Below are 22,267 nucleotides of genomic sequence, written 5' to 3'. Positions count from 1 at the left end.
CACAAACCTGATTTTTTTTTGAAAAAATAATGTCTACAAGCCAGAAGCTCAGGTTTTGTACAGTTTTTTTGCTCTTGGATCAGTATGATGTCATAAAGAACGGATATACCTTATATAGACATGTTTCAGATACACTGAAACATCTCTGATGAGACATCTCTGACTGTGAGCAGTCAGATGATGCATTTCACATCATTTGTCTTTGATGTGGGAAGTAATGAAAATACATCTTTACTGTACTTAAGTAGACTTTTCAGGTACGTGACTTGAGTCTGTGTTTCTCTGACAGCATTTTTCTTTTACTGCCTTAATTTAAACACAAACATCTCTACCTTATACTCCTAACATTTTGCTAAATGAGATTGGTTTTTTTCCCCCAGTTTAAGACGTTTTAGGGGAGTTATAGTTTCATGTCACCACACGCCTTCAAACATCAAACCAAACCAAAATGAACCTAAATGGAGCTTAACAATAGCACATAAAAGGCAGTCCTATTGGTGTGTCCATCACCTGTGCTTCTGACACTCAAAGAGATCAAAGAGGCAAAAAACAAACTTATAATTTATATCTTATGTATTGTGATAATTTTCTTTTAATTCTCTTTTTCTCTGCATAACAGATGTTCAAGCTGAGTCCTTTCATTAGAATTTAAGTTGTAATAAAATTTGTAGTACCGTGTGTTAATATTATTTTCTTATGATATTAACATTAAAATGAGATTCATTTAGCAGGCAAAAAGAGTTGGTAGAAATGCCTTCTAAAGAGCTCTCCTTTGCCTTTATAGCACAACATTTCTGTCTGTACTTTTATTTGTATATGTACTTCTGCTTACATGAACGATCTCTGCAAGTTTACCACCTCATTGTATGAAGTGCAGCCAGGCGGAAATAAATAGTGTTATGGGAGAGGCGTTAAAACTACTCTGAATCAGAATGAGCGGGTTTAATACAAATCATTAGCTTGAACCTCATTTTAGATCATTCAAAAGGTGAGTTGAAGACATCACAGTTTGAAAACTGGCAGCTAGTTACTGTTTTATGACATGTTAGTAGTCCAGCCTGTAAACAAGTCCATAGACTGTTACATAATATTAATAAATGTCCCTCTGCCACTACCTCAGTTTTGAAATTTTATTTTATAAATGACACATTCTGGTCACCATTTTGATCCCAATCAAGTGTAATAAACACATAAATATCCCTTAAATTACATTTTCCCTACAGCCACCAGAAGGTCAACATTTATGACCAAATCCTTGCAAAACTAATGATTCTCCAATAAGTCATGGCTCTATTTTGTGTTTCAGTAAATTACAGGCTGCAGAATTAATTTCTTGGGAAGGGATTCTAAATCACATAAACATAATTACACCCATAGATGCTACTTTATAATTAACATAGTTTTGTCACTGACATATTCCCCTCTCAGCTTAGATATGTGGGTCGACAAACTGTAAGCCTGCTTACACTGTAAATAGCTTGCTCCATGGCTGCTAGTGGAGTCACCACTTGCCATTTGAGTCTGGACGGAGAGCAAAAAAACATTCGCATACTCTGTGTTTGCTGACAGAAACCTGCAAATGTCTTTGTATGTAGGACAGGTAACCGGAGACATCGGCCCTGCTGACTGGTCAGGTCCTGCTGCAACACACCGTGTGAAATCAAACCTTTGGGCTTCGGCGCAACACGACACCGGCTATTTAGACAGAAATGTCTTTCATGTAAAACATTGTTGTAAATTAAAGAGGCACACCTTATTGTGGGATTTTCGTCTGCGATTGATCCCACCCTAAAAGTGCCTTTTTTATGACATGCAATATCTTCTTTGAACTTCTTTTTTAATCACACTTGGCCTCTTAGAAGTTGCAAGAATACAGTCAGCAGTTGATTCAACTTTCAGAATGAAAGTACTGTATAAATGAACTTCCCTTTTTGAAAAATGGGAGAGTGTTTCTTAAGAAAAAAAGGGAACTTTTTCAACTATTTTTGTAGTCCAATCACTTCCTGCTGTCATTGTTCCATTTTTGTCCAGACCTGTTTAGAAGGGATTTTCTTTGACACTAGTAGCAGTAGGGTTAGGCTAAAGACGAGCTGTTAAGTCATAAATCTCTCAAATTACTGATTCCTTACCTGACTTGGTGGAACAGCGGTTTAACAGAGACGTTAGTCACCAAGAAATCGCTTACGTTTCTGTATAAAACAGAATGATTATTATTTATTATTATAAAGGTTCTATAAAACATTTTTGTGACTGTAGCTCAGGAGGTAGAGGATAGAAAAAGCTTTTAGAAACAAGTGGTTGTGTGAATGAGACGTGTTGTATAAAGACTGCTCCAAAACACCATAATTATATACAGCAGTTGTAATGTGTATAAATATATTTTAATGTGTTGTAATTATGTGTTATTCACTGACAAATGGTGGATTACATTTTTTTTTTTTTAAATTTTTTTTTTGCTTCTTTTCAGATTACGGTGGTTCATCGTCAGTGAAATATAACACCCATAACCCAAGTTTCAGCTCTAAATCATCCTTCATGTACTCTGGTTCCAGAACAATCGTGAGTGGAGTGTTTCTCACTTTTTCAGCCCAATATTCACACACACAAATGATTAAACTGAGTCTTTAATCTAACACCAGACGTTATATTAGCTGGAAGCTCCCATCTTAAAAAAGCTGATGGCTTTGCTGACATGTCACGTAGGACACAGCGTGTGTGGTATTTCACAGTAGGCTGTGATTAGATCAGCTCTGAGTTTTCTTGTCCACTCACTAGATTCCTCAATCTTAGTGATTAAATTCGAAAGACGCTGGCTGATTAATGCACGTCAGTGTCCTCGCCTTTGTTTCCGTAACAGTCCCCTGAATAGATTTAGAAATATTTTTGATTCATCCAAACTTACAGTTCAGTGAAATATATTGAGTAACTCTCTTTACACATCTGTTTGTAACAGTAACTCCTCTCTCCACCCTCAGGGTCCGCAACTGTCTCAAAGGTCAGGCTTCAGCAGCCGTTCTGCTGCCCCAGACATGGCTGGCCTTCAGAGGATGAGTATGAGGAGTGGAGGTCCAGGTTATGCTGTTGGTGGGGGTGGTGGGGGTTTTTATCAAGAAGAAATGCGCATGGGGACCATGAAACGAATGGACCCAGAAATCTCTACGCATTCAATGCAGCCAATGCCAATGCAAATGAGGGGCTGGGGTGTCGACAACAGTGATGCTGGCAGTTTAGTCTCCGAACGTGACGCCACCTATGGTCGCTCGTATGCTCAGAGCGCGGTCAATGGCTACACCAGCCAGATGATGCAAGGAGGAGGCAGCTCGGGCTTTCAGTCAACCATGCGCCGATCTCTAAGCGGCACTCTTTCCCGTGGCGGAGGGGTGCCAGCAGGTGGGACAGAGATTGTCCAACAGCAGTCCTTCAAAGGCCCGGCCCACCGCACCATCAGCAGGATTACAAACCGTAACCGGATGAGCGTGGGCTCCATGTCTGGAACCATGCAGCAGACGTCAGGTGGGAGCGTCTACGGGGGAGGTGGAGACACTGTGGACGGAGGGTTCATGATGTCCACGATGTCTGGCTCCCAGGGGAACCTAAGGATGCAGCGTCAAGGCACCATGTCCCGTGCCATGTCGGTGAAGAGCATGCAGAGTGTGGGCAGGGGCATGGACATCTACGACGGGCAGATGGAGTTGGGAGCCAGCATGGGCAACCTGAGCGGGTGAGAAGCTTTTCACATTCATAGGATCAGTGTTTTCATTGGTAGCACTGATTTTCCTGTACTGTACTGAAGTTTGTGATAACTGTATGATGTGGTGCAGGTCAGTGTCTGGAAAAATGCCCATATTTACATTTGATAGGTCAGGTTTTATCAGTCATCAACATCATCAACCTCAACAACCAATGATGTTGGGTAAGAGGAATTCTAGAATCCTAGAAAAACAGAACAGTGATTGGTCTTTCTAAGAATTCAGTATAGTTTAGTGTGTGTACTGTATACAGGTCTTCAGCTTCAGCCCATCATTTTTTTCTGTCAAAGAGAAAACGGAAAGCAAAGAAAGCAACGCTAGCATGAAGAAAACTGGCATGAGTGTGATGTCACACAACCTTTAGAAAAAAAAACATTTAAGTGCTGATGAAAGGAATTGATGAGCTCAGAGGCGTATTGATCAATTTGGAAGCAGTCCTTTAACAGAGGTGGTTCTCCACTCCTCTCTCTAGTCATCCTCATGACTCAGTTTGTTGTATTTGTCACTGACGTTCTTAGTGAAGGTGATGAACCAATGTACCGTAAATTTCATGTGTCACTAAGTTCACAAGGGGAGTGTGCAATGTGAAAAGTGAGTTTCCTAAGAGCTGTGGATTGGGAGGTGGCTCCATAGTGGCAGGACTGGTTTCGGGTGTGGCAGCTCAGTGTCAAGCTTCACATTTCACACATCCCACAGCGTGTGGTTAGGGCGAGCTGATTTGCAGCACACTGTGCGATTTGGAAGAAGTTCAACAACACAATTTTGCACACAAGTAACAAACCGCCTGCGAATAGCTGTCTCTTTGTGTGCTACCAAACATAACAGCAGGGAAGTCATGTAATAAAGTGTTTTTTTAAGTTCCTGTGTTGAATTTGTTTATTTGCTTCTTTGTCAGGTTGGACATGCAAACAGCAGTGCAGTACCTGACAGAGGAAGATCCCAGCCTGCAGGCCCTGGGTGCCGCATACATCCAGCATCAGTGTTACAATGACAAAGACTCTAAAAACCTGGTACTTTGCACTGATTAAACTCATGGTTACAATTCCTTCAGTTCTTTCCTCTGTGCTATTAAGAAACTCATTCATGAAAGTTGTTTTCCTTCAAGTGCCAGCATCCACTGATAGATGTTTCTCCTCTTCTGGTGACTTTATATAAGCTGGGGCTTCGGTTCTGGTGTGTCCTAGTTCTTCTTCTACTTTTTCTTCTTCTTCTCCATTTCTTAACTTGAGATAGTGCGGCAATCTCTTGTCGGCAGATTTAACTTCTCCAAAAATAATTTTTAAAAGGAATTTTCTGACTTTTTCAAGAATTAAATGACCCTTTCACATTGTTTCACATTGAAGCAACTCTCAGTTTTTATAATTTCATTTAGGTCCCTGTCCCAGTCCTACAGTCCTAGAGATTGTATAAATACCCAAATGCCCAACTGTTTTTTCCTTCCCTCTTTAGGTGCGTCAACTGGGTGGCATTGGTGATTTGGTGCAGCTGTTCAACAGCCAAGACCCAGAAGTACGGCGCTACGCCACTGGTGCCACACGCAACATCATCTACGAGAACCAGGAAAACAAGTCGGCCCTGATCGATAAGGATGGCATCCAAGAGCTCGTCAAGGCGCTTGAGGAGAACGATGACGAGCTCCGCAAAAACATCACAGGTATTGCAACGCATGCACCAGAGAAGCACCTAGAATATTGTTTTGGAGCTTTCCCACAAGAGGAAGTGGCTACAGATTGGTTCAAGTCAGTGTGTGGATTTAAAGTGATCAGATTGTCAAAAAGAGCAGTCTTTGAAATTGATATTGTTCAAACAAACGAGAGCACACCGTGGAGATTTGCAAGGCATGGGGCGTGTCTGAATACACAGAGAGTTGGATGGGGAACTGCTGTCATGTCTATAGACTGTGTAGGTGAGGATGGGAGCTGTGTGGGCCCTTGAAGCAGCAGTATGTCAGCCGCCCCCTTTGATGAGACAAGACCTTGTCACTTTTGTCCTTTAAGCCACAACACAGAGTGCTAAGTAAAACGCCTTGGCATAGGGAATAACTTTTACCTGTACTTATTAACATCAGTGGGCTTCCAAAATGTGACAGCAGATGACAGGTTTTTGATTCATGGAGCACAATGTAATCCTCAAATGGATATTTTATTTTAATGGCATGTGTTTTTTGGGGGGGGGATATTTCTGCTAAGCTATGGTAGGTTAAATAATTACTGTGAAATCATTTTAAATTGGTTAATGTTCATTTAACTCACTGCTGGCCTGAAAAAACATAGTTTCCCCCAATTTTTTGGTTAACTGTTGCCATACTTCTTGAACTCAATCAATAAAAACATCCTGAAATCATATTTGAGAAAAGCTGATGACAAAAAAAAGAAGCAATAGTATGCCTAAATGCCAGTTTTTATTTGTCCGTATTCGTGCAGGTATCTTTTGGAACCTTTCATCCAAAGAAAACCTTAAGGAGAAACTAGCCAAAGCGACACTTCATACACTTGCTCAAAAGATCCTCGTCCCCCTCTCGAAAAACGAGATGGGTCGGACTGCGCATACCGATTCAGACACAGAAATCCCTCCTGAGTCCCCTTCCGAGACAGAAATCTTCTGCAACGCCACAGGATGCCTCAGGTGCACCTCATTTATGTGTCTTGCGTCTGCAGCTGCTACATGATTGATTAAAATGTATGCGTATGCTTTTCCTTTCCCATGACTGCATTTGCATTTGGCAAGCTTGTTTTTTCACACCCAGCGCTTTTTTTGCTGATTACTCCAGCCTCCAGTTACCTTTGACTCTATTCTGTTAATGCATTGGTGCCAGGAGTCCTGTAATCTATATGTGCACAACACTCAATCTGACCTGAAGAAGTTCTCTGAAATCACTTGCTTATTTTCTGTGTTCTTAGGAATTTGAGCTCCGTGAACGAAAAGACCCGCCGGTCGATGAGAGAAACAACTGGAATTGTGGAGTCTTTGGTGAACTACATCAAGGCCTGCCTCAAAACAAACAGAGCCGATGAAAAGGTGGGAGAATAGCTAAAAAATAAGGAGAAATCCAGAGAAGGCAAAAAATAAAATATACATTTTTTTTAATAAGCCCCTCCTACCAGAGGAGGCGAGGCACTGTCACATGCTTCAATAGCACTAAAAGTAAGTCAGTGTTGACGTTGGCGTTCATGTGGGATTCAAACCCTGGTCCTCCAGGTGAAACCCTTCTTTTTATCTCTTTTTTAAACTATATATATAGTGCTCAAGTTGGTTTGATAAGTGACCTCTTAGAGGCTTGTTTTTGTTGTTGTTGTTTTTAACGCCTACAGTCTAGTTTCCCCTAAGACAACTTGAGTTGCAGTATATTATATATGTTGTTTTTTTTGTTTTGTTTTTTTGTCCAAAATGATACACAGGCCTAATTTCCTTTGTGTACTTATTTGTCTGGATGTGTGTATGTCTGTTCTAGGGGGTGGAGAATTCAGTGTGTATCTTGAGGAACCTCTCCTACCAGCTCTACAGCGAACTTCCATCTTCTGTTTTAGCCCGCATTGAACCAAACAGAGATCAGGACAATGGGCTGGGCGAATCCATCGGCTGCTTTACACCTCAGAGCCGAAAAACCAAAACTGTAAGCACGCGTGAGAACCGCTCCATTAGCAAGTGCACATAGACCATCCTGCACATCTTAATTCTGCCTTCTCCTGTATTTCTTTGACTGACAGAAAAAGAAGCAGTTTCAAATTTTAAGTCAAGTTGCCAAAATGCCAAATGGTATGGACTGGCTCTGGCATCCTGATATTTTGAAGGTGTACCATGAATTGCTGAAAAAATGCGAAATCAACAGTAACACCCGCGAAGCAGCTGCTGGAGCACTGCAGAACATCACAGCTGGAGACAAAAGGGTGAGCAGCAAATTCATCAGGGATTCAAATGTAGTAACCATACGCTGTATATAAAAGATGTAAACAGCTACAGTGGCATCACCCAGCATCCCAGAGTGGTGGGAATACAAGTTGCATTAATAAAGAGTTTGTTGTGTTTAATGTAATAAAGACGTTCAGAGATCAAAGACAAATGGAGTACATCTTATCTTAATAAGGTCCAATTACCTAAAAGAAAAGTAAAACAGTCGAATTTCACTCACCAAAATGAAATAAAGTTTTCTTGGATGCACTGTAACACAGAGAAAGCCAAAACTGCTTTTTCCGCTAATTCCATTAAAAATGTTTCCAAAGGAGTCGCTGGTACATACAAGGCCAAACTGTCCGGATAAGGGACTAATGTCAGCCGTAGTTACATTTTTTGTCTTGTGCCCGCTCTCGGGGAAATACAACTACAACTGGAAAAAAAGACATCACAGTTACGGACATTACACATATTACAAGGAAGTGCTGAGTAACACAGTGATAACATCATCACAAATCAAAGCACAAGCAACACAGAGATGAAGGACTCGGTATAAAAGATCTCTAACAATGCAAAGTTTACAAAGGTTGTTTGATAATTGGCTATAATTAGTCCATCTCATACATTAATTGCTCTGTCTCTTTAACTTGTAGTGGCCTGCGGTGCTGAGCGATATGGCTTTGGACAAAGAACGCATGGTGCCAACCATCATAGACATGGTACCTCGTTCTGCCAAAGATGCAGAGCTGCGTTCGCTCACAGGTTTCCTACGAAACCTTTCCCGCCATACCGACGATAAAGACGACATGGGTCAGTCTTCTTTTTTTTTTTTTTTTTCTCTTCCCCTTCTGTAGAAATGTTGATGTCTCTAAGACACAGAATATAAAACCCTAAACTGTTGTCTTTGCAAAATTTTAAGAATTAGTGGATTGTCAAAATTGATTTTCACATTTCTTTTTATAAGATGTGTAATTTGTATCGGTTTATTTAGCCAAAAAGACTGTGAACACACTGGTGGATAAACTGCCTATGGATGGAAATCAGAAGTTTCCCTCCAGCGAATCGGTGGTCAACATCTGCGGTGTTTTCAATAACCTGGTGACTGGCAGCATGAGTGCAGCCAGAGACATCGCCCAATTTGATGGCCTGCTAAAACTGATAAGCATCCACGACACACGAACCAGCAGGTTGGAACATTTTTCCAGACTCCTGATGTTCAATTTTAATGTTGCTATCCAAAATTTTGTGTGTGAAGTCATTTGTATCATTTAATAACCTTGGATGAAATATTTTTCTAGCCTTGAAAAAAATAAGGCATCCACAGCAGCAGCCACAGTTCTGTCCAACATGTATCATTACAAGAAGCTGCACAGACAGTACCAATCGGTAAGAGATGGCTTTGAGCTCTGCACTTCTAATCATGACATGCAATAAAAAATCAATAATATATCAAAGATAGAGCATCTAATTTCCTTCTATTCCTCATATATTTAGACAAACACCAATCTTTCCATTTTCAGTTTACTATTTTTTTCCAAGCTTTTGACACTTAAAAAAAATCCTTTTAAAGAGTTTCCTGACCTGTCCACACAAAAGTGAATATTCATTGAAAACAGTTTCTTTTCTCGCCGCCCCACCCTCATTCTTATCAGCTTGTGTGCATTTGTGTGTACATGCACATTATGTCTGAGTGTGAAAGAGTGAGAGTGACGGGAATTCTATGACAAACTCTGTTCATTCTCTGCAAAACTCTCTGTTAGATGACACGTTTAACACCTCACACTGCTACTCTTTAAACACACACACACACACACACACACACACACACACACACACACACACACACACACACACACACACGCGCGCGAACATATCCAGTCAGGCAGGTTCAGGGCTTGAGAAGGATAAGGTAATTTTACTGCCTTCTGCAGATCGCAGCTTGTCCCACCCATAGGTGTGGCGTACAGCTTGTTTCTTCATGAACTTGTTCACACAACAGGAAACATGATTTAATGTTGGCTTTGATTAGAGTTTTCATTTTATTAATCAGATACGCACTCCATTGCGTTACTTTACATTTTGCATAATATTGTAAGTACAAGAGCACAGATTAAACATGATCTTAAGATCACGGCAGGTTGTTTTTCTGTGTTTTGAAGTATATTTAATATCATAACATCTTGTTTGTACCTTTTGTGCTACAGAAAGGATTCACAAAACAGTATCAATCAACGCTATTGATCTAAAGCTGAGGTAACTTGGGACAAATTCAATTCTACAACAGCGAACAATCCTGAAGTCTACCAGCACTCAGTGGCAGAAATCTATACCACAGTAACATCTGCTCTGTCTTTACCTGCAATCATTTATGTTATGGATATCAATACACAAGTAACAGAGGATCCATCCAAAGGAAATGTCAGTGGCATCAATGCAGTGCAAGAATTTATGGATTCTAATACACATATTTGCACCTTAAGCATTTACTCTCTTTGTTAGATCACTGTATGCGTTTTATGTATAATCAGGGATTTATTTTCTGTCACAGAGGTTTTAAAGCAGTTGATGGACAATCTGATGGACACTTGTGCCTTAGGTTTTAACAAAACTCCCTGTTTTGTCTCTCTCGTTTACGGTTCAGATGCAAGATAGCCTTGTTTTTGTAAATATTGCTTTTTCTTTTGCATCGAAATGACATGTGTGTGTTTTATAGACAGCAGTCCTTTGTACTCGTAGTTTTCAGATAGATGATGTCTGTTATATTTGAATGTAAACCATAGATTTATAGAAATTTGGATGTAAATAAATTAGCTTAAGGGGGGGGTGTCATTCAATGTGGAATTTTGTTTATACATATTTCTATTCTTATGCAATGTTGTTATTGTAATCACTGTTTTTCTGTTGTAATTAATGGTGTGTGCTTAATGCTGGGGTGGCTTGATTACTTGTTGCAGGACAGATGAAACCAAGTATTTGTCATTTTAGCTATTAGCTGTGGCAAATTGTAGATGTAAACGTCTTTCAAACCTGGATCCATTGTGCAGTAAATCTATTTTGCAAAGTCTATTGTATAAAAATTAAATCCCTGAACTGCAGCAGTTGCTGCTCAGTGGCATAAATGGTAACCTTGTGTTTCTGTGTGTGCAGTAGAAGACACTTTGTTTGATTCTTTTTGCAGAGGTGTCATCTGCATATTTAACATCTAATAAAGAGAAACATTTGGAAATGAAATGACATTTTGTTTGCGTTTCTTTAGCGTGTGCGCACAGCACCATTTGCTGCCGAAACAGACTCACACCAACACTGTAAAATGCCAGCCACACCCTGTTTGCATATTTGTTCCTGCTCAGACAGGAACAATACCAGACCTTCCCTGCTGCACCCTTATTTAGGCTCTTACCTCAGTGCAGGACCTCCATGAGGAGAGAGAACATCAACGTTTACAAAGGAAGAAAACCTTGTGATTGATTTCCAGTACGTGCAAAGCTTCCAGCTAAACAATCCTATTGTGTGGGAGTCCCGTTCCTTCACCTGACTAGGAAAAAAAGCATATTCCCTGGATTCTCTGGACTGATATCTGATCTGTCATGTGTATGTTTTTATGTCTTTGCCAACTATTTGTTTACTGCCAACTATAAAAGGAAGATCGAGTGCTTATAAATTAAAAAAGAAAATCCTTAAGACACCGTCATTACACTGTCTTTTGTTGGAGACTAAAATAAAGATCAACAGGGTAAATTGGCAATTAATAAAATATTTATTGTACACACACTCTTAATTACACTTACTTCCCTGAAATACTTCAGACAATTTCTCACAAAGTATGTTACACATCAGTATGAAATGTAAAAATGCTAAAAATCATCTATGGCATGTAGAAACAGAAAGCAACACACTGATTTTAATAACACATTGTACAGAATGGAAACAGTTGGCTACACGATGGAGAAAACAAAGAAAAGACGTGCCGACAGCGATCTCTACAGAGCGTCGAGTTTTAGAAAGGAGTGTGAATCAGATGTCCTCAGCGACCAGGCAGTAGAAGTCTGAGCGTGCTGCGTAGTTGCGTGATCCCAGGTCCGAGATGTCGATGTCAGAGGGTTTTGGCTCAGCTGCTGAGCTGGTTGCAGCGGGGAGAACTGGAGCTTTGCAGGACAAAGCTTTGTAGACAGGGAGGCGAAGACCTGCGACACAGAGAGAAGGAGAGCGATGCAAAATGTCAATAGTGAAATGAAAAGTAAATATGTGAAAGACCATTGTGATATAATGCCTTAGTTATGAAGTTAAGTATTAACTATAGCTTAGTCAGTATTTGTTTATTCAAATTGGGAACTAACTAAGTGAAATGAAGAGAGTTTCGACTCTGACGTGTTTTTTTTTTTTTTTTAAGTCTTTCAGGTTGAGACTTGTATGAAGGCTGGAACATTTTATGTTGCACTCTTGTGACAACAAGTACAAGAACTGCTGAATAGTTGATGATTTGCATTATTGGATCAAAGTCATTAACAGGTGCTTGTTAAACATGTGAATGCTTGCCTCAGTATTTTTTCCAGATATTAAAATTTTAACATTTTTGTGTGTGTTTCTCACACAAAACCTAGACTGCACCTCTTACCCAGATCACCGGCAGGGTCCGTATCTGAACGGCAGTTCAGGTAGTCCGGCTGAAGGGTCAGCATCGGGTCTTTGTCATCCTCCAGCAATGTCTGAGGGTCACCAGCAGACTCCTTGTGGAAGACAACACTGCGAGGCATTGCTAAAGCTAGCTCTTTCCAGAAGACAGATGAAGGCGTCTGTGCAAACACAAGCACAAAGACACCAAATAACATTCGTCCCAGCAAGCTGCTACAAAGTCAAACGAACCTTCTAAAGTGCAATGCTATAGTTTTCATTTCATTTTGAATTGATAAAGCTGCTCATTTTTGATATCAATAATGCATGATAGCAAAGTGAAAACAAAGATGTTTCAACTTTTATGAAAGACTGAGAAAAATATGTGAAAATGCATGACTGTGGCAGTCACTTTTACAAGCTAACTTAGTGATAATTCAGATCTTCTTGGGGGGGGGGGGGGGGGGGGGGGGGTCCTGTAAAATAAACACTAGCTTTATCACTATTATTATTCTAGCCTTGAACCTTCCAATAAACTTTTGAGAACGTAGAAGAACACAAAAATCTTCTGACTTGTAACTGACAGATTTCTATCTGCACTGTTACTCTCTGTTATTGTCTCCTCTTCCTGGTTTTCCCTGGTTTGAAGTGGGCAGTGCTACAGTTGAAAATGTAATGGCATGTACAAATGCAAACCAATCATTCCCCACATTTTAAACCTAAACATCGTGACAACCAATCAAATCTACCACACCCACAGTGTCCTTCGGATAATGTCAGTCGAAACTATCCATCATATTAGCAAGGAAACAACATATGGCTGGAGTATTACCACAGAGTTGTGTCTCCAGGTAAGTATGGTGAGGCAGTGCTGGTGCTCACTAAGCAGCTGTTTGAACTCTGGCCTCATGCGCTTATACTGAGCATCCAACAAGATGAAGATGGGCTGCTGACACAACTCCAACAAGTGCAGGAGGCCTTGTCTAAAAAATACACAGAGCTCCAGTTAAACATAGGACACTGCATATTGGAGCAATTCTGCCCTCAAGTGGTACGATGTACTAATACACAAATTATTACATTTGCTTTCACACTTTCATAACTTGGCTGTTTGCTATATAAATTCAATATCATTTTTATTTATAAAGCAAAGTTTAAATAGTGATATTTCTGTGTATTCCGTCCTACCTGAAGTTACTGGAACACCAGTCCTGTTCAAGGTAAGCAAAAGAGAGCAGCACGATGAGGCGCCGAGAGCGACTGATGTTCATTAGGAGCTCTGCAGAAGGATCTGAAAACAGATGGTGCAATTAAAAAGGCAAAAATTAATGTTTTTTACACGAATCAGTGCAGAATATTAAGAACACTCTTACTGTTTCCATAAACATTAGGAGGGTAAGTAGCAGCCATGTGCTGCTACCTCTATAAAAGTAGAAGAGCTGCATCTCAGACTTTGCAGGCCTCAGTCAGCATATTAAAGGTTAAAGTTACAACAGCCCCTCCTTGAATCGCTACCTTATCGACCCATGCTCCCGCAGGCCCACCACCCGCAGGAGGCGCCACCCGCAGGAGGCGCCATAGGGGTCGGGTGCATTGGCGGCCAGGAGCGGAGGCCCTGGTGGACTGACCCCCGGCTGCCAAGACTGGCAATAGGGACATGGAATGTCACCTCTCTGGTGGGGAAGGAGCCTGAGTTAGTGCGTGAGGTTGAGAGGTACCGGCTAGATATAGTCGGGCTCACCTCTACGCATGGCTTGGGCTCTGGAACCAGTCTCCTGGAGAGAGGCTGGACTCTGTCTCAGTCTGGAGTTGCCCCTGGTGAGAGGCGGCGGGCTGGGGTGGGTATTCTAATATCCCCTCGGCTTGCTGCCGGTACGTTGGGGTTTTTCCCGGTGGACGAGAGGGTTTGTTCCCTGCGCCTTAGGGTCGGGGAACGGGTCCTGACTGTCATCTGCGCTTATGCGCCGAGTGGCAGTTCAGAGTACCCAGCCTTCTTAGAGTCCCTGGGGGGGGGGTGCTGCTCACGTGGGTAACGACAGCGAGACCTGGAGGGGCGTGATTGGGAGGAACGGCCTCCCTGATCTGAACCCGAGCGGTGCTCTGTTATTGGACTTCTGTGCTAATCACAGTTTGGCCATAACGAACACCCTGTTCGAACATAAGAGTGTCCATAAGTGCACGTGGCACCAGGATGCTCTAGGCCGTAGGTCGATGATCGATTTTGTAATCGTATCAGCAGACCTGCGACCATATGTTCTGGACACTCGGGTAAAGAGAGGGGCTGAGCTGTCAACTGATCACCACCTGGTGGTGAGTTGGATCAGGTGGCGGGGGAAGACGCTGGACAGACCTGGTGCACGTCTAGCAGAGGCCCCAGTCCGCGAGATCTTCAACGCACACCTCCGGCAGAGCTTCAACAGCATTCCGAGGGAGACTGGGGACATTGAGTCCGAATGGACCATGTTCAGCGTCTCCATTGCCGAAGCTGCTGCATTGAGCTGCGGCCGCAAGGTGGTTGGTGCCTGCCGTGGTGGTAATCCCCGAACCAAATGGTGGACACCAGAGGTGAAGGGAGCCACCAGGCTGAAGAAGGAGTCCTATCGGGCTTGGTTAGCCTGTGGGACTCCGGAGGCAGCCGACAGGTATCGACAGGCCAAGCGGAATGCGGCTCGGGCAGTGGCTGAAGCAAAAACTCGGGTGTGGGAGGAGTTCGGAGAGGCCATGGAAAAAGACTTTCGGGCTGCCTCGAAGAGATTCTGGCAAACCGTCAGACGTCTCAGGAGGGGAAAGCGGTGCTCTACCTGCACTGTGTATAGTGCTGGCGGAGCGCTGCTGACGTCGACTGAGAAAATTGTCAGGCGGTGGAAGGAATACTTCGAGGACCTCCTTAATCCCACTGACACGTCTTCCGAGGAGGAAGCAGAGTCTGGGGATGAGGGGAATGACCCGCCAATTTCCGGGGGCGAGGTCACTGAGGCAGTTAAACAACTCCTTGGTGGCAGAGCCCCTGGTGTTGATGAGGTCCGCCCCGAGTTCCTGAAGGCTCTGGACGTTGTAGGGCTGTCCTGGTTGACACGCCTCTGGAATGTTGCGTGGAGATCAGGGGCAGTACCTGTGGACTGGCAGACCGGGGTGGTGGTCCCCATCTTCAAGAAAGGGGACCGGAGGGTGTGTTCCAACTACAGGGGGATCACACTCCTCAGCCTCCCTGGGAAAGTCTATGCCAGGGTGCTGGAAAGGAGAGTTCGTCCGTTAGTCGAACCTCGGATACAGGAGGAACAATGCGGTTTTCGTCCTGGTCGCGGAACACTGGACCAGCTCTTTATCCTCTCCAGGATACTTGAGGGTGCATGGGAGTTTGCCCAACCAGTCTACATGTGTTTTGTGGACTTGGAGAAGGCATTCGACCGTGTCCCTCGGGGTGTCCTGTGGGAGGTGTTGCGGGAGTATGGGGTGTCTGGCCCATTGCTACGGGCCATTCGATCCCTATACAACCGTTGCAAGAGCTTGGTTCGCATTGCCGGCAATAAGTCGGACTCGTTCCCGGTGGGTGATGGGCTCCGCCAGGGCTGCCCTTTGTCTCCGGTTCTGTTCATAATTTTTATGGACAGGATTTCTAGGCGCAGCCAAGTGGCGGAGGGCTTTCGCTTTGGTGGCCTCAGAATCTCATCTCTGATTTTTGCAGATGATGTGGTTCTGTTGGCTTCATCGGGTGAGGGCCTCCAGCTCACACTGGAGCGGTTCACAGCCGAGTGTGAAGCAGCGGGAATGAGGATCAGCACCTCCAAATCTGAGGCCATGGTTCTCAGCCGGAAAAGGGTGGAGTGCCCACTCCGGGTCGGGGATGAGTTCCTGCCCCAAGTGGAGGAGTTCAAGTATCTCGGGGTCTTGTTCGCGAGTGATGGGAGAAGGGAGCCAGAGATCGACAGACGGATTGGGGCTGCAGCTGCAGTAATGCGGACGCTGCACCGGTCCGTCGTGGTGAAGAGGGAGCTGAGTGTAAAAGCGAAGCTCTCAATTTACCGGTCGATCTACGTCCCTACCCTCACCTATGGCCACGAGCTGTGGGTAGTGACCGAAAGAACGAGATCGCGGATACAAGCGGCAGAAATGAGCTTCCTCCGAAGGGTGGCTGGCCTCTCCCTTAGAGATAGGGTGAGAAGTTCGGCCATCCGGGAGGGGCTCAGAGTAGAGCAGCTGCTGCTCCACATCGAAAGGAGCCAGCTGAGGTGGTTCGGGCATCTGACAAGGATGCCCCCTGGGCGCCTCCTGGGTGAGGTGTTCCAGGCATGTCCCACCGGGAGGAGGCCCCGGGGCAGACCCAGGACACGCTGGAGAGATTATATCTCTCGGCTTGCCTGGGAACGCCTTGGTATTCCCCCGGATAAGCTGGAGGAGGTGGCTGGGGAGAGGGAGGTCTGGGCCTCTTTGCTTAGGCTGCTGCCCCTGCGACCCGGCCCCGGACAAAGCGGATGAAAATGGATGGATGGATGGAGTTACAACAGTACAAATAGAAAAAGACTGACAAAGTGTGGCTTGTTTGGAATGTTTGAAAAGTTGCATCTTAGCAAACCACAAGACTTCTGGAACAATGATCTGTGACGGCCAAGACCAAAGTGGAAATGTTTGGCCATGACACAAAGCACCAAATATAGTGAATACCAAACATAGCATATTAGCACAAACACCTCATACCAACTGTGAAGCACGGTGGTGACGGGCTGTGATTTGCGCTTGTTTTGCAGCTACAGAACCTGGGCACCTTGTGGTCTCTGAGTTGACCAATGGTGCTGGAGTTTAGTGACTAAGAGGCTGGCAAGGCTAGCACAGAGAGCTGACCAGTGGATTTGAACTCATAAACCTTTTCTGTTTCATTTCTAACATTTCTAACTATTGTAACACTGTATGGCCTGAGTGTAGTTAACCTCCTAAGACCCGAACTCTTCCATGGCATGCATTTTTAATTTCTCTTTGATATTTGGGCATATTGGGACCTGATGAGTGTAAAAACAAAGAATTGCCAGATTTTTTTTTGTTTTACCTGATTTTTGTTCCTGACAAAAATGAGATGCACATATGAGGATATTTGTTTAAAATTTCAATAGAACAGTGGCAGTATAATGTCCTCGTAAGTGGATATCAGGCCCTTGTAGAGCAAAATTTTGTATTTTGGTCTAGACAACCCAAAACGTGATGTCCACATATGTGGACACCGGGTCCTAGGAGGTTAAAGATGAATTTGACTTCTTCAATTTCACACATTCCTGAAAGATGTGAACTCAGACAGTCAAAGACAGCTGTTATACATTAACTCTCACTCTGTCTACAGGTGTGACAGGCAATCTGACAGAGAGTGAGACCTATATTTTTGGTCTTTTTCTGACTGGGACAACTGATTTTCTATGGTTTATACAGAGTGCTGGCTTTCAGCACTTTAACCATATCTAGTCACATATGGGGCAATCTGTCTGAAAGCTAAAGCCTGGTATGAAATTGGGTCATGCAACAGGCACAGCGGTAAATATACAAGAGAAAGCTTGAAAAAGAAAAGAATAAAGGTGCTACAATGCCCCAGCTGTGCATAGACGAATACTCACAAACTTCAATGAACTAAAGCAACAAAGAGTGAGACGAAATTCTTGCACAACGATGTGAGAGACTGATAAACTTGTGAAGAAGTTATTGCTCTGATGTGGTTCTGAAAATTACTGATTCAGAGTGTCCTATAAAAATGATGTTTTTCATGATTGTTCATTTCAGTGGGTTACTTAAAATTATATATGCTGATCATGAAGCAGGCATGAATGAGGGAAGCAACACAGAAGCAATAGTAGCGCTGCAGTGTGGGAATATAATCATACCTGCACCAGGTAGTATATCGTTGTCATTGAGGTGCACTTTGTACCCATTTATATTTTCCAGGTGAGGTTTGAGTACGAAGTTGACAAACTTCCTGTCATAGTCATTATTCACATATGAGATATAGGCATCATATAATTTCCCATCTGAAAAGGTTCAGACACAAACATCCAGGTGTTGTTAATACAAAAATATCAGTGCGGCAACTTAATTTAAATTCAAGAGAGGTCTCACCATTGAGTTCATAGTCTCCATACGAGTTCTTGTACCAGAGTTTGATGTTCAGGTGGCACCTCGAGTAAATGACAGCAGCTAAAGCCAGGAACAGGAGGAGGATGACAGCTGCAATCACGGCACCTGTGTGACTGGGGCTGCCTGGACATAGATACCAGAAGCAAAAGGAAAATCAATGGAAATCAATGGAGAATATAAAGGTAATACTCCAATTAAAAGATTTTATATTATACAACATATATTGTGGCACAATTTTTAATATACAGCATAGACAGCAAGTAAACTTTTGGAGGAAAATCCAAGATAAAAAAAAAAGCACAGTTTTTTCAATTTAAATGATTAAAGATGTATGCTATATAATTATTCCACCCCGGAAAAAGAACAGCTCAAAGAATTAAAAGAACAAAATTACCATTATATTTATAGAGTATATGTGAATGTCTGACCACAACTGCACAGAAATAGTTTCTTTCCCAGTCTTTGTTTTTTTTTTTAAATAACAATAATGTATACTTTATTGATCCCCGTGGGGAAATTCCTCTCTGCATTTAATCCATTCACCCAGTGAAGCAATGGGCAGCCATTAGGCACCCGGGGAGCAGTGTGTAAGGATGATACCTTGCTCAGGGGTACCTTAGCGTAGCCTTTCAGTGGATTTGAACCCCCGACCTACTAATCATGGGGGCACCACTCTACCTACTGAGCTATCCCTGCCCCATTTTTTTATTTTATTCTTACCATGTAAAAAAAAGTAGTTACTGCTCACATAATATGTGACTATAGTGCTTTAAAGCATCAGTCTGGACCTGAACTAATTCATTATCAAAAATTATTCAATCAAGACAGAGCTACACAAGCATATCAAGTCAGATTCCTGTGTTTGTTGAGTTTGATGGTCCTGTGTAAGCACTTTAGTTAGTCTTTAATATTTAAGTTTGCAGGGAAAGGGCTGAAAATATAGTGTACGCTTAAACTAACTTCTTTTAGCTGCCGACTGTGTCCAGAGCAGTACATGCAAAGCCTAATGCCATCCACTGGAAGTAACCCACTGACTGTGGATCAAAATTTCAAAGAACCCCATTTAAAAGAAAACACCCTTAGCTGAGTAGATGGAATTTCTCCGTTAAATAGTTAGTATTTAAAGAATATGTTTAAATATGGAAAATAGACCCATTATGTATCCTGAATAGCCTCAACTCCTATTTGAGAAACTTGTTTGTTTTTTTATTTTTACCTAGATTCTTCAGACTGAAGTCAGCAGAAATGTTCCTCACTGTGCAGCTGTACAGCCCAAAATCTTTCAGCTCTCTGAGGGTGATCACTAGGAAGCTATTTACCATCAGCTGGTTGGCACCGGGAGACCTGATATAGTTAGACAGAAGATTAAGCACAGGTCTAAACACAGGTACATTATTAACTTTCGCCAAGCTAATATTCAACGGCTTCAAATCACCATGATGATGTGTTCAGCGAGGAAAGTGTGTGGTTATTGAGGGGATGACCATCTTTACTCCACTGCAACGTGGTGTCACATTGCTTCTCTGCTGGGTCCCAGAAGAGGAGAGCAGTGCAGTTCAGTTTCACAGTGGATCCCACATTTTCCCAGAGTGTTGTCGAGCCCCCGTTAGGTTTAAATTCTGGAGCCTTGGAGCACTGAGACTCTGTGTAAAGACACACAGCTGTTATCCATGTTCACTGCAAGATCTCCAGACAATAGGGGCCTTCATGCCAGGTAGCACCTGAGCCTGTTACTAGAAGGCATGCTGAAACAAAATACCTGTTTGCAGGTATATCCATTCAATTAACCCCTTCAAATCCACACACAAACTCTACAGCAGCTCATTGATTTCGAAATAACTTAATTACTCTAGCACACTGAAACATTACTTTACCTTTAACTAGGAGACGCACAGTAAATGTGACCGTGCTGTTGCTCTGTTGCATACAGGTGTAATTTCCTTGGTCTTCCAAATTTAGGCTATTAAAGTCCAGGTAGATTTTGCTCTCATTTGTAGGGAGCTGCACGCAGTCCTTTTGCCAGGTCAGCTGTGTTTGAGATGTGCTCTGAACAATCTTCAGAGGGCACTGTAGTTGATATGGATGCCCGACAAATGCCGCCTGTTCTTTAAATCTACTCTCATCCACGCAAGTTTGACCTTCGTAGAGAAGAAATACAGAGGTTTACTTAGGACAGAGTATTCAGTCCGTGTCAGTGCATTTATATCCCTAAGATAAAATCTGTAGGCTACACCTCAAAGTATTGAAAGACTTAATATTTATATTTACATCTAGATTCAATTAATTTTATGAATCCCCAAAAGGGCAGTTAGTTTGCATCTTACCCAGACAACCTATTTAACAGTCAAATTCACACAGCCTACACTCTTTAAACACTACTCACAAACATTGTTCCAGTAGAAGACACAGATCAACAAACAATGAAGTTAAATAAAAAATATAAATAAAATAAATTAATAGGATTAACAAGGAGAACTGTTTAAAAACTAGCAATCATGGAAAAATTAATCTAAATGATCCTGTCAGGGTTAAGTGATCAAATAGCCGAGGGAATTGAGGATTTTTGAGGAACCATTTGTTCTACACTGGACATAGCAGTGACTTGAGAGCAGCTTCCTGAAATGAGACCACAAAGCATACAAAACATGATCAGGATGGTCAATACTGTTTTTTTTCCTCCTTTATCCCCTGTTTTTTCCTGATCAGGTATCATGTTATGTAAGGTAACATGACACCACGCACTGTTGCATCACTAAAAACTGAATCAGATGCCCAACAATCTAGTATGAATGGGATTTATGTTATTTTGGCCCATAAACAAACCACAATGTAATAAGGCTACAGTATTAGCACAAATCTACCCCTGATGCATGCGGTATGATCAAATGGATGCAGGCCAAAATCCCCCGAAACTGGCTTTACTTCCTTTTAAAGAAACATTTTGCATACAGTCTGTGCATACAAGCAGCTTGCACAGACTCTGTGGAGCGACACGACACTGTGTAGTTTTTAGGGCCTGGAGTAAGAGGTTAATGATGTATGAGGGTGAAGTTGTTTACACTTTCACCCATGAAGACGATGAGCAAAGGAGTGTTTCCCTGACTTAGATTATAATAGATTCAAACAATAATAATAATAATAATCAAGAAAAACAACAGCGTATTCAGTGTAAACAAATGAGCCTTACCAAATTAAACACATCGGATAAACTAATGTCAGCTGCTGCTCTATTAAATCCTAACCTGTCGGTCAAGTTGGTCAGCGCATGCGCACATTGTGACGTTAAGGAAAAACCAACAAATATTCGCTCCTCCTTTTGACTTTTCCTCCTTTTCTTCTCTGTTTTTCTTTCAACCCGTCCGGGTCTAAAGTCCGTTTCTGGTCTTGTTGCCGGGCAACAGCATGTGACTGCGTGACACTGACATGCGTGCACGCAGTGACCACATGTGCATTGACCTGGTTGTTTAGCATACTCATCAGCATCTATGACCGCGATAAATAGTTTATAATAAAAACGCATCCACAATGAATACATTGAATACAGCCACAGCTCCCAGCTGTGGAGCTGTTAAGCAGGTGCTCCAAGCAAACTCTAAACCTGCCCTTAAAAAGTGATAAGTAAATAACACCCTTACCGACTGCGAGTAAACCTCTGTCCCATAACCCGGAGCACATCAAAGTGAAAGCCACTAAAATCACAGCCATGAGCGGGCAGCTGTTTCCCTCTTCCTCCGTCCTCAGGTGAACACTGAACCGAGTGCAGAGTTTTCTGTTTAACTACATCACTAAACCACAACTTTCCTGGCTTATTATATGGTTACAAACAGAGTCGAGGCGGATATGCAAACGACAGCCTTGCGGTTCACTAACTGCACCTGGAAAAACCTGAAGCTCTCCTGCCGATT

The 22,267-nt window shown here is 42.6% G+C and overlaps 2 protein-coding genes across 3 annotated transcripts in view; one reads left to right on the top strand and one right to left on the bottom strand.

Annotated features, from left to right (window-relative positions):
* The window catches only part of pkp3a (plakophilin 3a), a 17,629-nt gene extending 6,758 nt beyond the window's left edge, over positions 1-10,871 (top strand). For both annotated transcript variants that reach the window (XM_026175605.1, XM_026175604.1), the window contains 12 exons: positions 2,468-2,559; positions 2,976-3,721; positions 4,645-4,759; positions 5,199-5,403; positions 6,173-6,374; positions 6,650-6,767; positions 7,201-7,362; positions 7,457-7,636; positions 8,294-8,450; positions 8,632-8,827; positions 8,939-9,026; positions 9,845-10,871. In XM_026175605.1, the coding sequence (XP_026031390.1) occupies positions 2,468-2,559; positions 2,976-3,721; positions 4,645-4,759; positions 5,199-5,403; positions 6,173-6,374; positions 6,650-6,767; positions 7,201-7,362; positions 7,457-7,636; positions 8,294-8,450; positions 8,632-8,827; positions 8,939-9,026; positions 9,845-9,886 (2,303 nt within the window). In that variant the 3' untranslated portion in view covers positions 9,887-10,871. The remainder of the gene's footprint in view (positions 1-2,467; positions 2,560-2,975; positions 3,722-4,644; positions 4,760-5,198; positions 5,404-6,172; positions 6,375-6,649; positions 6,768-7,200; positions 7,363-7,456; positions 7,637-8,293; positions 8,451-8,631; positions 8,828-8,938; positions 9,027-9,844) is intronic.
* sigirr (single immunoglobulin and toll-interleukin 1 receptor (TIR) domain) lies at positions 10,470-22,267 on the bottom strand. The gene is made up of 10 exons (XM_026175656.1): positions 21,998-22,267; positions 20,237-20,500; positions 19,798-20,005; positions 19,579-19,706; positions 18,345-18,485; positions 18,113-18,256; positions 13,440-13,542; positions 13,084-13,234; positions 12,256-12,433; positions 10,470-11,824 (listed from the first exon to the last, which is right to left on the bottom strand). Exons 1-10 carry the CDS (start codon positions 22,065-22,067, stop codon positions 11,655-11,657), a joined length of 1,557 nt encoding a protein of 518 aa, XP_026031441.1. The 5' UTR covers positions 22,068-22,267; the 3' UTR covers positions 10,470-11,654.

This window comes from Astatotilapia calliptera, chromosome 7 (assembly GCF_900246225.1).
Source record: "Astatotilapia calliptera chromosome 7, fAstCal1.2, whole genome shotgun sequence".
Classification (NCBI taxonomy): Eukaryota; Metazoa; Chordata; class Actinopteri; order Cichliformes; family Cichlidae; genus Astatotilapia; species Astatotilapia calliptera.
This window is presented reverse-complemented; position numbering and strand designations above follow the sequence as displayed.